This window comes from Zingiber officinale, chromosome 7B, assembly GCF_018446385.1.
Source record: "Zingiber officinale cultivar Zhangliang chromosome 7B, Zo_v1.1, whole genome shotgun sequence".
Classification (NCBI taxonomy): domain Eukaryota; kingdom Viridiplantae; phylum Streptophyta; class Magnoliopsida; order Zingiberales; family Zingiberaceae; genus Zingiber; species Zingiber officinale.
In genome coordinates, this window is record NC_055999.1 from 11,657,888 (window position 1) to 11,674,403 (window position 16,516).

At 38.4% G+C, this 16,516-nt stretch overlaps 1 protein-coding gene across 6 annotated transcripts; it reads left to right on the top strand.

Annotated features, from left to right (window-relative positions):
- The first annotated feature begins 457 nt into the window (after positions 1-457).
- Positions 458-5,026, top strand: LOC122005302 (exosome complex component RRP45B-like). Of its 6 annotated transcripts, none has more exons than XM_042560289.1 (9): positions 458-789; positions 1,365-1,569; positions 1,719-1,814; positions 1,903-2,017; positions 2,133-2,213; positions 2,318-2,503; positions 3,239-3,501; positions 3,600-3,658; positions 4,586-5,026. In XM_042560289.1, exons 1-9 carry the CDS (start codon positions 600-602, stop codon positions 4,795-4,797), a joined length of 1,407 nt encoding a protein of 468 aa, XP_042416223.1. In that variant the 5' UTR covers positions 458-599; the 3' UTR covers positions 4,798-5,026. The 6 variants fall into 6 exon arrangements, with proteins under 6 accessions (XP_042416223.1, XP_042416224.1, XP_042416229.1 ...); XM_042560290.1 differs by having other exon boundaries at positions 458-736; positions 1,360-1,569; XM_042560291.1 differs by having other exon boundaries at positions 600-789; positions 1,343-1,569.
- Positions 5,027-16,516: the final 11,490 nt, after the last annotated feature.

The window sequence follows — 16,516 nt, forward strand, 5'->3', positions numbered from 1 at the left end:
ATTAATTTTTAAAATTTTAAATTTTATATTTTTTATTTTCCATTTTTAAAATTTATATTTTTTTAAATTTTTTATTTTTTAAAATTATTTATTTTAAAAAAAATAAATTTTAAATTTTTTTAAACATTTTTTTATTTTTTTTTATATTTTTTTACATTTTTTCTCTTTATTCATGTTTTTTTTTATCGGAGGGTATTTTTGGTAAAAAAAATTCGTTAACCCCGGAATCAAGAAAAACCTTAGTTTTCTAAGATTTTCCGATTCCGGGCTGCATGACCCTTTTGCTGATGTGTCGGGCATGGAACATTACTTGGGAATCATCGAATATCTAAACCAAACAAGATTTTTATTGATAACCTTGGATGGATAACCAAAGTTATCAAAAATAACCCGAACCAAACGCACCATTAAGATCATTGTAAAAGCCAACTTCTCTCTATTTCCTTTCTTTGTCTCATTGTCTGGCCCCCTCTAGGGTTCCGCTTGTTCAAATTTCGTCCGGCGACGATGAAGACCTAATCGTCCTTTGTGCTATCTCTCCTCCCCTCTTCCCCTCTCTGAGTCAAAGACAAGGAGTAGAAAAGAAGAGAAACGAGGAAATGGAGCAGAGATTAGCGAATACCTGGCAGATGACTGTCAACGAGAGGAAGTTCATTGAAATGGCTCTTGCTGCTGACCTCCGAGTTGATGATCGCGGTCCTTTCGATTATCGTCCTTGCACCATAACTTTTGGGAGGCATGTGTTCCTTTCGCCTCCATTCCATTCGTCACTCATTTACCTTTGCGCTGGTATTGAATTGCTGGCACCCTTTAGAACCTTCGTCGTTTAAATATCTAAAAATTTGGTTATTGTGTGTTATAGCTGAGGCTTACTCGCCCAGTACAATGTGTTTTGTGCCAAAAAAATCACTTTTTTAAGGTGAAAGAACTATAAAAGAGATGAACTGCATTGAAGGTGTTATTTGAATGATAACTTCTTCTGTCTCTTTATGTGATGATGTCCTAAAAATTATTGGGTTTTACTAAGATTGAAACTTGACACTTAGAGTGTGACTGTTGCAATGCCACAACAACCAGATGGTCCGAGCATTGTTTATGCATCTTGTTCCTTCAGATTAGTTGAATACTGAGTTATTTACACACTGCAGTTTTTTGTGTTTGATGGTCTGATGTGATTTCTATGGCCAGTAGTCTCTTATGACATTTTACATTACCTATGGTAACTAATTGCATTTGAATCTATCAATTGTATTTTTTTACATGATTACTTTGTTTCTTTCCTTTGGATCAGAGTTCTGTTATTTGTGTTTTAAACTCAATACAGAAACTAAAATACTTGCAGTTTTCTTTTACAAACAGAGTAGGTGGTTCATCAGAAGTGCAACTAGGTGAAACTCATGTAATGAGCTATGTTACTTCTCAGCTGGTCCAGCCTTATCGAGATAGACCTAATGAAGGGACTCTATCCATATTTACTGAGTTTTCACCAATGGCTGATCCAGCTTTTGAGGCAGGACGCCCTGGAGAATTTGCTATTGAACTTGGTCGCATTGTAGACCGTGGTCTTCGGTGAGTGATTGAACTAATTTAATGGTGCATGCACTATGATAGATACTGCATTACTAGACTTGCTTTTGGGCTTAGCATTTATCCTTGTCACTTGGTTAAAAGCTATGTTTGTTTCATTGTCTTATGATAATGAGAAAAATTCATTGCAGGGAAAGTGGGGCTGTGGATATGGAATCATTATGTGTTGTTGTAGGCAAATTAGTATGGTCCATACGTGTAGACCTCCACATTCTTGATAATGGAGGGTATGCAATGAGAGCTAGTGACTTATGAGAGCTACTGCTTCTCTAACATTCTCTCTTCAAAATGTTAATTGTTTATTCCTTATCATAGAAACCTTATCGATGCTGCTAATATTGCTGCTTTGGCTTCCCTCTTGACATTTCGAAGGCCTGAATGCACATTAGGTGGTGATGACAATCATGAGCTTATAATCCATGATATTGAGGTTTCTCTTATAACCTAAATGTAAATTTTTGTATTGCATTGCCATATCCAGATCAGTGTGCTTACTGTTGAATTTAGGCCAGATAATTTCGTCCTTTTTATCATATTTTCTTCAGGATAGGGAACCATTGCCTCTCATAATTCACCATCTTCCTGTTGCAGTAACCTTTGCAGTTTTTGGTGAGGGGAATATAATGGTATGAAATGTATGCTCCTAATTTTCTTTTCAGTTGTCATTCTAAACTTAACTGAATGTTCTGTAATTTTTCATGAACTAATCAGGAACGTAATGGTATTTTAGGTGATTGACCCATCATATAAGGAAGAGGCTGTGATGGGTGGAAGAATGACTATCACAATGAACTCAAATGGTGATATTTGTGCTGTTCAGAAGGCTGGAATAGGCATCTCCTCAAGTGTAATAATTCGGTGTTTGGAAATTTGCGCGGTGAAAGCTGCTGAGATCACAAGCAAAATAAATCATGCAGTAAGTTTGTTACAGCCATCTCTTCTGAATTTGTTCTTCTGGCATAGCCAAATATTATTCTAATGATACAGTTCCTGTATTTGTGACATGACAACTATTTGTTGAATAAAACAGTTAGATCCTTGTTTTCTTGTTTTTTTTTTCTTTCTTCATGGTGGATTGAATTTGCATTAGCAGATGGCACATCCTTTTTGGTACTCTTTGTTGGCATGCACACATTCTTAATTTAGACTCCCTTTTTTCTGTGTGTGATTCCTATGAGGGAAGGAAATTAGCAAGTAAATAAGTGACATAAAGATTTCCCCTACAACACTTTTCTTTCATTTTATATGTACTCATTTTGCCGAATCTAACTTTATCTTACAAAGAAGCATACACAAGAGTTACTCTAACCAGTCATTTGGAAAGCTCAACTTAAATAATTTATTAGAATATCTATGTTATCGTGTACTTTATATATAGTTCATCTGTAACTTGTGGAGAAATTTTCGTCAACAAAAATAACATGACTTTATTCAAAAATAAGTCAACCTTGATGGCACAACTTGGCATCTTTTATTCTTCAGTTCAATTTATTTTTGGAATACAAATCCACAATAACCTCAAGAATTTCTTGAAGAGAATGTGGTGCCATATATGCCAATCTATTAGCTTGGAGTTGATATGCAAGAATGATATTCTACTCACCATGTACCAAATTCTCTAGCCTTCTAACAGAACTTGCTGGATTCTCAGATGGAGAGCTTCAATGATGGGAGATCAATCCAGTATCCAAATTTCCATCCAGTAGATGTGGCAATCCAAGATAATCTTCCTGATGTTATCATGAACAAAAAACAAATTGAGAACTTAACTGGGCATCTGGCAGCTCTGCCGTTAGATGCCCTAGATAGAAACTCTAATAAATCTGGTGCAGTGGTAGTTGGTACAAACACTCGTGCAAAGTTTGAGAATAACCAGGCTAGAGATGGTGTGCCTTTTTACAGCCCTTCAAATTGGTATTTTTAAAATTATTTTTTAGTTGAATTTTAGCAGTATGTTATTTACTTCCAAACTTTATCTTAGTTGAACTCATGAGTCTGTATTGTAATTTTAGGGATCCATACCCAAGGAAGCTTTGTTCATGTTTGGCAAGAAGCTCTTTGAAATTATCTGGTACTTCTTGATCATCATTTGAATTATAATAGCATTCTTGTCCTTTTAAAGTTTTTGTTGCGATTGAACTTAGTTGCATCACTCTTTAACCAATTGTTCAAGTTCTAGTAGGTTCTAACAATGTACTCTTTTAGATGGTCTAGACAACTCGCCATGTTAGAGATGTTCTGCCCTTATCTAACTTTTCTTAGAATATACAATTTGAGGTAACTTTTTTAACTAAGCTTACTGTGAGTTGTTTCTTTCCATGCTCCTATTCTAGTTTAGCTCGCGAATTTCATGAGGATAAAATCAGGAGTAGCTATTCTCAGATTAAATGCAAACTGAGTCAACTGATACCAGGAACATCTTAGCTCAAAATTCTAAACCCGAGTTAGTAGTACCTCCCACATCTAAGCTCATAAAATCTTTATTAGCGGTACAATCACCTTCTAAGGTGTGGCAATCTTCCCTATCTAAAAACTGACTTTCTTGTCAAGATCCAAAGTCCATCTCCCTCATCAATAGCTTGTGAAATTTAAGGGTGTCTCCACCATCACATAGGTAATTAGAGAGTTGATCCAAGATTAGATCTTCTTCAATATCAATCGTTATGACCTATTTATATGAGAGACTTGACCTATTACTTTGTCAGACCAGTCACTGACCCAAAATCATGTTAATAGTTGCTCACTAATAAGTTTAAAGATTCTTTATTACCTTACAATTAACTTTCAGAGACTAAATTCGGGTGTCACAAAATATTAACCTTACTGCAGTTTATAAGATGTTCTTATTGCAACCATACAGAAATATTTTGATATTATGATGGAGAGGCACAAACATTTCTGTGAGCTTCATTTGTTCTATAAACAAATGGTGTTCGAACCATATTTTGTAGGAACTATAATTTTAGCCATGTATCCACATGCCTCCCCCAATATGCAGGTTTGCCAGAAGATGTCGAGGAAGACAAAGTCAATACTACCCAGTCAGTCAAAGTTGAGTGCGGTCTTGAGCATACAAAGGGTGCTTCCAGTTCGAGAGCACTCGAGACTGCATCTGAGTACACAACAGTTGAGGCTACATCTCAGTACATTAAAGCCCCAAAGACTTTGAAAGATGCAGTGAAAATACAAAATAGAAAAATGAGGAAGTAATTGAACTCTATTTGTGAAAAAAGTAAATCAACTCCAAATATACATTCATAGTCCATATTAAGACCCTGTAAGCTTCTGGTAAAATAGTAGTTATTTCATGGTATGTTTTTCCTGCTGATTCTAGATGCTTTCACTCTAGTATATTTTGTACATCTCTGCTTGGATTAAGTTAGATACGGTTTAATCATGTAACTGCTCTACTGATCAAAGAGAATTATTGATTTGAACATGTGATACTTTTTTTTCTTCTCATTTGGCAGGATAATAGTCATGATTGAGCTATTGGATTGTTCAAAGGGCTATATATGGTTTTTTTTGTATGATTAATTGTTCTCGAATTGATGTCTCTTGGAGTTTCCAATCCCAAGGACTATTACAATTTTAGGGTTTGCTCTTTCATTCTATGTTAAAATTAAATCATCTCCCAACAAAAATTACACAAATTTATTGCCAACGGACAGAATAGAGCTACTGCAGACCTAACATGTGATAAAAGGTGATTTGTTTGTCCTTATCATTCCTGTTAATTGTATCAAATTTCGATCCTAAGACAGACTTCATAGGATAATATCACATGTCTTAACCACTGCATTGCCCTGACTGCAAACACAACATGATAGAAGTTGATTTGTCAAGATAAAAGCAAATCGAAAGGAGGCTCATTGCAATACTAAACACTTGAATCACAAATAATATCTAAATTTAAAAAATTTAGATAATATTATTGATTTTGAAATTTCGTATCATTCTTTATTTTTCTTCCAGTATTATATTTTAACGATAGAAATGTAATTTATAAATAATTTATCAATGTGTCATGTTGTAAAACCCACGTAAACCGCTATTTTGTTATTTTATCCCAATTTAATTTTACACAAACTAAATGACAAATTAAAAGATTCATCAAACGTTGAGGGTTGAAGTGAAGTTTTCTCTTTTAAATTGTAAAGATATTATAGAGAAATTGATATGCATACTAATATTTATACATACTACCGTTAAAAATAAAAAAATTATTTATCTTTCTATTATTAAAAAAATCTCTCAATAATTTTTTATTGGGATCTTGATCATCGACTAGAGCGAGGTGAATACACGGTCACCCACTTCGTTCACTTTTCTATATTTGTTAATGCAACAAAAATACGATCAATGAATTAAACAAATATGAAAGCTAACCCTATAGAAAAGAGAAAATAACACAAACCCTAACACATTTATTTACATGGTTTCGAGATGATGCTCATATTCCATAACTGTCTGTAAAGTAAATGTTCCTTCAATTCATCTGTGAATTAGTCCCCAAAACTTCGGCTATCTCAATCTTACTTGTCGATGGAGAAACTTCACCACAAATTCAATTAAGAACCCTTTGATTGCTCTTAGCTTTGGAAATTCTATTAGGGTTTAACCATCTCTAATTTTCATCACCAAAACTAGTCAATCCCACTTCCATTATATAGATCTTGGGAGAAAACACTCAAGTTGTGTTTCTGCCACCAATTAACTGCCATACAGTATTGGTCGACTGGTTTATGTGGAATTCGACCATTATAATCTAACGACTCGATTCCAGTCAACTGATCTGAAGATAATTCTAAATGCATGAAAGACGAATAAAATTAAAGCGGTAAAAACTTACAGCGATCTCCCGCAGATCCGCAATCGGCAATGGCGAAACTCGCTGTCGGAAGAGCAATCACAAGATCGGAAAGCCCTCCGCAATTCCACAAACCAAATCTCACCACCTTCTCTACGTTTTGCTCACAGCACGCACTTGCACGCTTTTGCACACGCCTTGCTTCTCCCTCATGATCCTTGGACGCACCCCCTTTATATAGGGAAATAGACAAGGGGCATAATGGACTTTTCCATTATGAGTAGTGGGGAATGTGGGTCATGTTCCCACATCCCCACTCTCCCTATTTCTAGCATCTCCCACTCGTCCAAGGTAAGTCACTAAGACTTGTTCATTCAGGTAAGTCACTAAGATTTGTTCATTCAGGTAAGTCACAAAGACTTAATAAATCACATAGACTATTAGAGAGTTTGGTCACATAGACCCTATGAGAACATCCAATCCATACTTAGAGAAAATGGTTCGTGCGACAGTAAACACACTGAGCGATAGTTGCTAAGAAGATTGTTACACCTTGACTTAGGCGCTCCTTGAGCAATCAATGCTAAGAAAGTTGTTATACTTTACTTAGCTGCCCAAATAAATTAGAGACACACTCTTCATGGCACATAACCATTTTCCTGGTGGCACATAGCCTTTATCCAGGATCCATCCAATCTTCAAGTGGCACACAGCCATTATCTTGAAAATATTCATGTCTTGTTATTTACCCAGATTAAATAATTTTCATTTACATCAATATGAACATCTCTAATCCCTTATAATGACCATTATGTCAAAAGCATGTTCCATATCCTATATTCACATTCATTTCCGTACATAACAGAAATGGGTCGACCAGTGAATAACAACAAAAGATGTAAATATATTTAATCTTTCTTTTTAGCTAGAATCTATTCATTTTAATCAGTCGCTTTCCTAGTTATGCTCCATAGACCGAATCACCCATAGCCATAGGATACACGTTAAAGTAGCAGACACTGATTAAAAACTTCAAGTAAACAGCCAAATAGTCACTAAGGCAAAAAACTGAGATTAACTTATAATCTCAAATATCTGACATAGTAGAGAAACAGTGATTCATTCTCGTTCTACCCTTATTGTCACAATACCATATGTGGTATGAATCACATACTACGATGTTATTCTCTTTACTAAAAAGAGCGCATGTTTTTCTCAATTTTAACATCGTACAGATTTTAATCTAGACATACTTAACGTCTAATCCTGAATTCAACATATGAATTCTAATCTGGCCTTCAACAGGTTCAGTAAATGGTGGGGTTCATTTACTTAGATCATTATTTACACATAAATGATCTCATCTTGACACAATTATCAAGGCGACCTCAACTTATGAATCTGTCTCTAATTTCATAATTTCAGCTACGTAAGTTGTTTCATAAGTAACGGTCTTACCCCTATTTGTACTTAACAAACATAGATGATTGTCCATGTGAGTGGACCAATCTCCACCTGCCAACATGCTCACCGAGATCTTATATGAATGTAACAAATACAACATATATACTGAATAAATTATGGCAAATGACACAGTCAAAACACAAAGTCTGATTATTATTTCAATGGTGTTACATTCTATGAAGTCTCAAAGACTTTACATGTTCTTTAAATGAGTCTTTAGTCATTGACTTAGTAAAAAGATCTGCAAGCATAACACGTGTAGGGATATACTCAATAATGACTTTTCTTTTAGCCACAATATCCCTTACAAAATTATATTTAATTTCTATATGCTTGCCTTTGCTATGATATTTAGGATCCTTGAAAAAAGCTATTGCAGTTTAACTGTCACAGTAGACAGTTACTGGACTCCCACTATCCTCAGCAATTTTCAAATGCTTTAGAAACCTTCTCAACCAGACTGCTTCTTGCACAGCTGCTGAACATGTCACATATTCAGCTTCCATAGTTGACAAAGCTACACAAGCTTGTTTCTTGCTGTTCCAGGAGATGGCGCCACCATTCAACAAGAATGCATCGCCTGATGTGGATTTTCTATCATCCAGGTCTCCAGCTCAATCTGCATCTGAATAACATTTCAGTTTCATATCTGATCCTTGAAAACAGAGACAATAATCTGTTGTCGCCTTCAGATATCTGAATATCCTTTTTACCGCCTTCCAGTGTCTCGGTCCTGGGTTTGACTGGAAGCGATTGACCAAGCCCATAACATAGCTGATATCGGGACGCGTACACAACATAGTGTACATCAAACTACCAATAGCATTGGGATATGGTTTTTTATTCATCTCAGCTATTTCCTCTGGAGTTTTAGGACACATACTCTTGCTCAAAACAGTACCTTTCACAATATGTGTATGTTTTATGTTGAAATTAGACATGCTGAAATGATGTAACATCTTATTTATATAAGACTCTTGTGACAGACTCAAAAGTCTTTTAGGACGATCTCTTATAATCTTCACTCCTAAGATGTATTCAGCTTCTCTCATATCTGTTGTATCAAATTGTGATGACAGCCACTTCTTAACTTCATTCACATATCCTATATCATTTTCAGCTATTAGTATATCATCAACATATAATAATAAAATGACATACTTTCCTTTTTTCCTTTTCAGAAAAACACAATGATCCTCATTGATCATCTCGAAACCATAAGATAAAATGACTTCGTTAAATCTTATGATCTATTGTCTTGATGCTTGTTTTAGCTCATATATAGACTTTCTAAGTTTACATACTTTCTGCTCTTGGCCTTCAGCAATGAAACATTCTGGTTGAACCATATAGATTTCTTCATCAAGATCACCATTAAGGAAAGCGGTTTTTACATCCATTTGATGTAATTATAAGTCATAATGTGCCACAAAGGCCAAAATAACTCTTATCGATACAAATTTCACTACCGGAGACAGTCATTTGGGTATATCCTTTGGCAACTAAACGAGCTTTGTATCTGTTAATCGATCCATCTGCTTTCCTATTTATTTTGAGAATGTACTTATTCCCAATAGCCCTTCGGCCCGGAGGAAGATCGACTAAGTCCCATGTTGGTGTAATATCCCTCAGGTCAAGGGTGACCTGGTTAACCAAGCTGAGTCTTGGTTAGGGTTTAGATGTTTGACAATGAGATATTGATTGAAGAAGAGTCAAGTAGGTCAAGGTTGACTGGATACTTGACTGGGAAGTCCTAACTGGCAAGTTAGGCAGAAGGAAATCCTGGTGAGTGAAGCCAGGTGAAAGTCCTAGTGAGTGAAGCTAGGCAGAAGGAAGTCCTGGTGAGTGAAGCCAAGTGAAAATCCTGGTGAGTAAAGCCAGGTGAAAGTCCTAGTGAGTGAAGCTAGGCAGAAGAAAATCCTGGTGAGTGAAGCCAGGTGAAAGTCCTAGTGAGTGAAGCTAGGCAGATGGAAAACCCTAGTGAGTGAAGCTAGGTGAAAGTCCTGGTGAGTGAAGCCAGGCAAGGAAGGAAATCCAGATGGATCAAGGATGATCGGACATCTGGTGTTGGGAAGTCCAAGTAGGTCAAAGGATTGACTGGATACTTGGCAAGGAAGGAAGTCCAGATGGGTCAAGGTTGACCAGACATCTGGTGGAAGTCCAAGTAGGTCAATGGAGTGACCGGATACTTGGCACGACGAGTAAAAGTCCAAGTGGGTCAAAGGATTGACCGGACACTGGGTGGGGAGTCCGCAGGTCAAGGAGTGACCGGATGCGAGGCATGATGTACCAACAGTCAAGGTTGACCGGATGTTGGTTAGGAGGTTTGGGACTTGGTTTTGGGCAAAATCCACGTCTTGGATCGATCCGTGGATCGATCAGCTGGATCGATCGCTGGATCGATCCGATTCTTCCAATCGAGGTCGGATCGATCCGTGGATCGATCAGGTCCTCGATCGCGGCTCACCGATCGGTCGCGCGATAAGCGCCGGATCGATCCGTGGATCGATCCAGCGCTTATCGGCGCTCTGGATCGATCCGTGATCGATCCAAAGCCTCCCCGATCGATTCGGAACATTTGAATCGATCGGGATCCGACCGTTGCGTCGTGTTTAAAGCCGCAGGCGAGCGTGGTCTTCGGTATCTCTCTTCACGAGCTCTTCTCAGATTCATTCCAGCTTCTCCACAGCTCTCTACAAGCACGTGATCGCCAGTTCTTGAAGGTTCTTGGAGGCTTTCCAAGTCAAGAGGCGGATCTATTGCAAGAGGAAGAAGTTAGGGTTAGGGTTTTTACTGCACATCTTGTAAGCTTTTGCTTAACTTGTATTTCCCTTTCTTCTTCTTGTATTGAGAGTGTTGTAGGGCTTCTCCGCCTTTAGTAGTTACCATAAAGGAGTGTTATTCATAGTGGAGGGTGTGTGCGTTGGTGTGGATCCTTGGATTAGTCACCTCTTGTGAGGTGGATACCAAGTAAAATCCTAGTGTTAGCGTTTTGTGTTTGTTTCTGTATTTTCCGCTGCACATCCAAGAAGAAACAAGCAACGACAAGCAACGAAGCGCACCGAGCGAAAGCGACGAGCTATTCACCCCCCCCCTCTAGCTACTTTTGGTCCTAACATCCCAAACATGATTTTGAATCATGGACTCTATCTCTTCAACCATTGCAGCTTCCCATTTTTCTCTAACTCTACATCCCAATACTTCCTCAATAGATTGAGGTTTGTCATCGTCAATTGGAAGTGCAACCAATGCCTCATTCTCAATATCAAACCTCTTCTTAGGTTTGACCTTACGAACACTTCTCCGTAAGTTGGGCTGTTGAGAGGTCAACTCATGACTCGACATATCACTCCCACTCGATTGACTAGACTCAGGTATCCCTTTTGACACCTCTCTTGTTGATAATATCTCATCCTCCTTAAATAGAGGAATATTTTTATCAACATCACCTCTGATTGGTAACTCTGTTTCGAGAAAAGTCGCATCTTTCGAGTCTATTTCGGAGATGGTTCCATCTAGTTGCCCATCTATGAAAACATAACCTTTGGAGGTCTCAGATTACTCAAATCTGGTTTTCTGCCTGTCCAACGTTCATATGGGGTAGATGGAACTGACTTTGAAGAAACTTTGTTAAATATATAAGCTGCAGTTAATAATGCATCTCCCCAATAGGAGATTGGCAAATTAGCTTGCGCCATCATAGACCTAACCATTTTAAGAAGAGTCATATTTCTTCTTTCAGCTACCCCATTTTGCTGTGGAGTTCCAAGGATTGTCAAGTGTCTAATAATCCCTCTATCATTACATATTGTCTTGAACATATCAGACAAATACACCCCTCCACGGTCAGTGCGTAAAGTCTTGACTTTACGTTTCGTTTGATTCTCAACTTCATTCATATAACGAATGAAGCAATCCAATGCTTCAGATTTGTGAGAAATCAAATACACATGACCGAACCTAGAGAAATCATCAATAAATGTAATGAAATAGGAAGCTCCATGTCTAGCCTTCACATTCATTGGACCACAAATATCCGAATAAATTAACTACAATGTTGATTCGGATCTTATAACCTTACCAAATGGTTTCCTAGTTGCTTTTCCAGCAAGACAATGCTCACATATAGACAATTGAATCTTAGCCTGAGTGTCCAATAGACCCTCTCTAGCCAACCGATGCATACGTTCTTGTCCTATGTGTCCTAATCCAGCATGTCAAACCTCATCAGTTATATCTGCATCACTAGTTAAAGCAATATTTAAAAAACAACCATCAATAGCATAATTGACATCTGGTTCTACATCAAGAACCATAAAACCATTTGTTAAAAAATCATGTCCGATTGACACTAAGTCAATCTTAAGTTCAATAGGTCGATTGTAAAAATTAATACAATACCCTAAATCAAAAAGACATGTTACGGAAACAAGATTCTGTCGAATTTCAGGAGCATCCAGGGCATCATGTAGAAACAAAACTCTACCACCACGGAGGTTGAGTTTGCAAGTGCCGACTCCTTTGACTTCAACTCTTGCATTGTTTCCTACATAGATTCACTTGTTGCCAGTTGGTACCCGACGATACTCAACAAATGTAACTCGTTCCCGAGCTACATGGTTGATTCTCCCGAATCTATAATCCACAAAGGATAAGAATCAGCTAACAACACTGAACTAGCAACAAAATGCTCTAGAAAAGAAGACACGCTTGGATTTACCTTTTTCGGCTCAGTACACTCCCGAGCAAAGTGACCCTTCTTGCCGCAGTTAAAACAAGTCAACTTGTTTTTAGGTTTCTTTCCAGTCTTCTTTACTATCTTCTTGATTAGGCCCTGTCCCACAGTAGCAGCTTCCTGCTTCTTTCCCTTCCCTTTCTTAAACCATTTCTTTTTCTTGGATCCAGATGATCCAGCAGAACCTACAGCCACATAGGCTTGTCCATAAATCCTTGCGGATTCAACTCTCTTCGCCTCCAATTCTACATGGCGTGAAACGTCAGTGAAACTCTTAATACTCTCACTGTGAGTTAGGGTCTGCTTCATGGTCTCCCAAGAATCTGAAAGTGAACGAATAACTGCTTGAACCTGTTGTTTATCAGTCAACTCATGACCAGCAGTTTTAAGCTCCCGAATCATGTTCGACATCTCCCTGAGGTGTTGAACCATTGTTACATTCGGACGTTTTTTGTAGTTGTCAAACTTGATTGTCAGCTGGCGAAGCTTGCTCAGACTTACTCCACTATTTTTCTTTAAGGGCTACCCAGACTGCATGAGCCGAAAGGTACGACTCATACTGAAAAGCTAGGCGTCTACCATTGAACTAATCAATATGCCCTTTGCAGTGGGGTATTTTTTCTTCCATGTCTTATAGGCATCAAGATCTCGTCTATGTTATGCAGTGGAACCATCTACAGGTATTTCCATAACCTGATTTACAGCCTCTAGAACTTCTTGTTCCTCAAGTACATATTGTATCTTGAGGTGTCAAATCTTATAGTTATCCCCATTAAGTTTTTCACCTTTGTTGAGTTCAGCTATTATGTTTTTGGTTGTCATCATCTATCATAAATAAACACATTATTTAGTATTCAGTGTAAATCATATGCATGCAATTTATGATTGACTCAATATTACTTTGAGTTAGTTTACAAAATCAAGTGACAACTATGTTTTCACTCATCATTCGTATGACCAATCAAATTAATATTAATAAATTCTATTACATACATTCCAACAAATGAACTGATCATTTTTAATATCATAAATTATTTAATTAAATGATCTAATCATTTAATACATCATGAACTAATCATGCATCATGTCAAGTAAACAGCATAAATAAATAAACATATCATTAACATAAAATTATGCTGCATAATATTAACATATAACTAACTGACATGAATGAAATGGACTAACATTGTTCATACATAATGAAAATAACAGAACCCTAGAAAACTAGATAGGCAACTACCACTCCCACTAGGACAGACACTAGTGCAGTGACCAAAATAATCTCTCTCAGCCTGGACTCATTTGGGGTAATCTCAGGCAGGACAGTTTCAAGATTCTGTATTGGATCCACAATTGGATCCTCTTCTGGTTCCTCCTCGATCATTTCCGGGTCCTCTTCGAACTCTTCCGGATCCTCTTCAGTCATATGGTGAAGCAGTTCCTCACATAATACAGAATATGTGGTGCGTCCTTGATGACGCCCCCAAATATAGTCTGTTATCATCCTTGGATTTTCTAACAATGAACGCATCAAAGCTCAGATCCTATAACTGTCCAGGACTGGAAACTCTTCTTGCTCAAGTTTCCAAAACAGATCATCAAGCCGTCTAATGTGTCCATCGACTCCATAAGTAGAGTTATACTTTATCTCCTGAATCTCCTCCCTGAGCTGATTTCGTCGCACTTCACGACGAGTCAATGTGGTAATCGTCCGTGCCATCTGAAAAATTGAAAATAAATAAGTCAGTATAAAACTGACTAACCAGTACAAAACCGGCTTATTCCAATTTATACAGGCATAGTACTAACATAATAAATCAAGAAAAATAAATCTTCTCAATTTTCAGGAGTTCAAGTCGACAATTAGAACTAATCTAATTGGTCAGACTCATTGGATCGATTGATTAGTGATCCAAATCCTAAGCTCGGTCCATTGTCCTTAATTAGAACTAATCTAATTGGACAGGGATTTTTATACCTATGTTCTATTACTTTTTCTTTAAGTCCATTTCTACCAATTTCAGACTTATTGATTAAACTCAGGTTCGTTTGATCAAACTAATGCCCATTGGTTTAAGTCTAACCAATTAGAACAAATCTAATTATTTTGATCAAATCTAACCCAATAGAATAAATCTGGTCATTTGATCATATTTGGTCTGATCTTGTCCGAGTGATGAGTGGATGGACGCTGGGAACGTGGAGCTTTCCGCTGTCTACGGCTGGTGATGTGGATCTCCGCCGCTACCTGCAAAGAAGTCGGGCCGGGAGGAGTTTCCCGACGACGACCCTCCGATGCTCAAGTCAGGCAAGAGGCAAGCGAAAAAGTGGCGTTGAGAATCAGAGATTGCATACCTTTCTTGAAGTCTGGGGGGCTCTCATATATATAGAGCTATGGGAAGGCTTGTGCACTCCCATCGAGGCATACACGTGTACCTCACCTTACCTCGGTATGGGCTTGCCAGCAGAGCATGCCTGACACCATACTGCTACAGTCCGAGCATCTCTTTGATGGGACGGCAGACCATTTCGTCTTAGGCTTCTGCGTTATGACCCTGTCGTTGAACATACCTGTTGTCAATGAAAGGTGTTTCTGAGGATGATGCTCCCACTGTTCCCTTTGTCGTCTGGTCTCCTTTCTCCGCGCCGAGCGTCCAGCTGTTCGGCCAGCACATTACTCCCGACCGGGCGTAGGTATTGGTCCGACCGGGAAGATTCCCAGTCGCGTGCTTGGACGAGCTTATTCCCGCCCATGCTGCTTTATGCCTTGGCCGAGCGGACTACCCGCTCGGCCCGACTACCCTTTTCACCTTGAACGTCGGAAACCCAACTCCCCGTCGGGTTGTCTTTGATTCCGCTCGGACCCGTTCGGCTGGTCGACCCAACCCTTCTCCGATCGGCCTGACCTCATGCTGACCCTTTTGACTTTTGACCTATACGTGTCATTGGCTCCCCTCAAAGGGGGTCCCCCGTCCTTACCGCCGGATCATGGTCCAAGTCCAATTAATCAACCCAAATTGATTTCGGGTTTGGATCAAATTGATTCGGTTAAACCAACTAATGATTTATACCTGAATCGGATCTAAATGGACTAAAATTACTCTAGACCATTTATTATAAATGACAAATTAATTGAACACATTTCCAATTAATTACCGCATGCATACAAATTAAACGTAATGCTATAGTAGACATACATTGGCATGGAACAATAGACATGCATTAGGAAATTTCGATGGTGCACATTTTTGTTTATATGCATTAATTCCTCTTAAACAAAAAAACTTATCCATGCTAAGGAAAAAACGTTATATTTTTTATTAATTTATTTGATTTATAAATATCAAACTTTTCCTCAAAAGATAATGTGCTTCGTGTTCACGTTATCTCCGCCGTGTGCTGCCCACGTTCGCACGCCGCACACACCGAGCATGCCACTCAACCGCGACGGACACGGTCGTCGGCCACGAAGGCCACTGATGCATCGTTGACCAGCCAGAATACCTTCACCGACCTTTGCCGACTCCAGCAAAAATCACGAAACCGTCGCGATTTTCTATCCTGGCAACAACAGCGCTAATGTTGGCAAATCGACTCGATCGCCAAATTGCAACCCAGTTGCAAGTCTCCCTGTGACCTTATTGTCGACAACTGGAGACAAACTCCGGTTCACATCCCTCTTTCGAGATGGTGACTCTTACCAGCGACCCTGTCGCCGGTGAGCGACGTTGTATGCTACGACACATTAGTCGTGCAAAACAGTGACGACGCGAGAAAACATCCAAACGACGATTTCATAATTCGTCTTAAGCATTTAGAGATAATTTGTGCTATGATATCAATGAAGATAATTCTAAATGCATGAAAGACGAATAAAATTAAAGCGGTAAAAACTTACAGCGATCTCCCACAGATCCGCA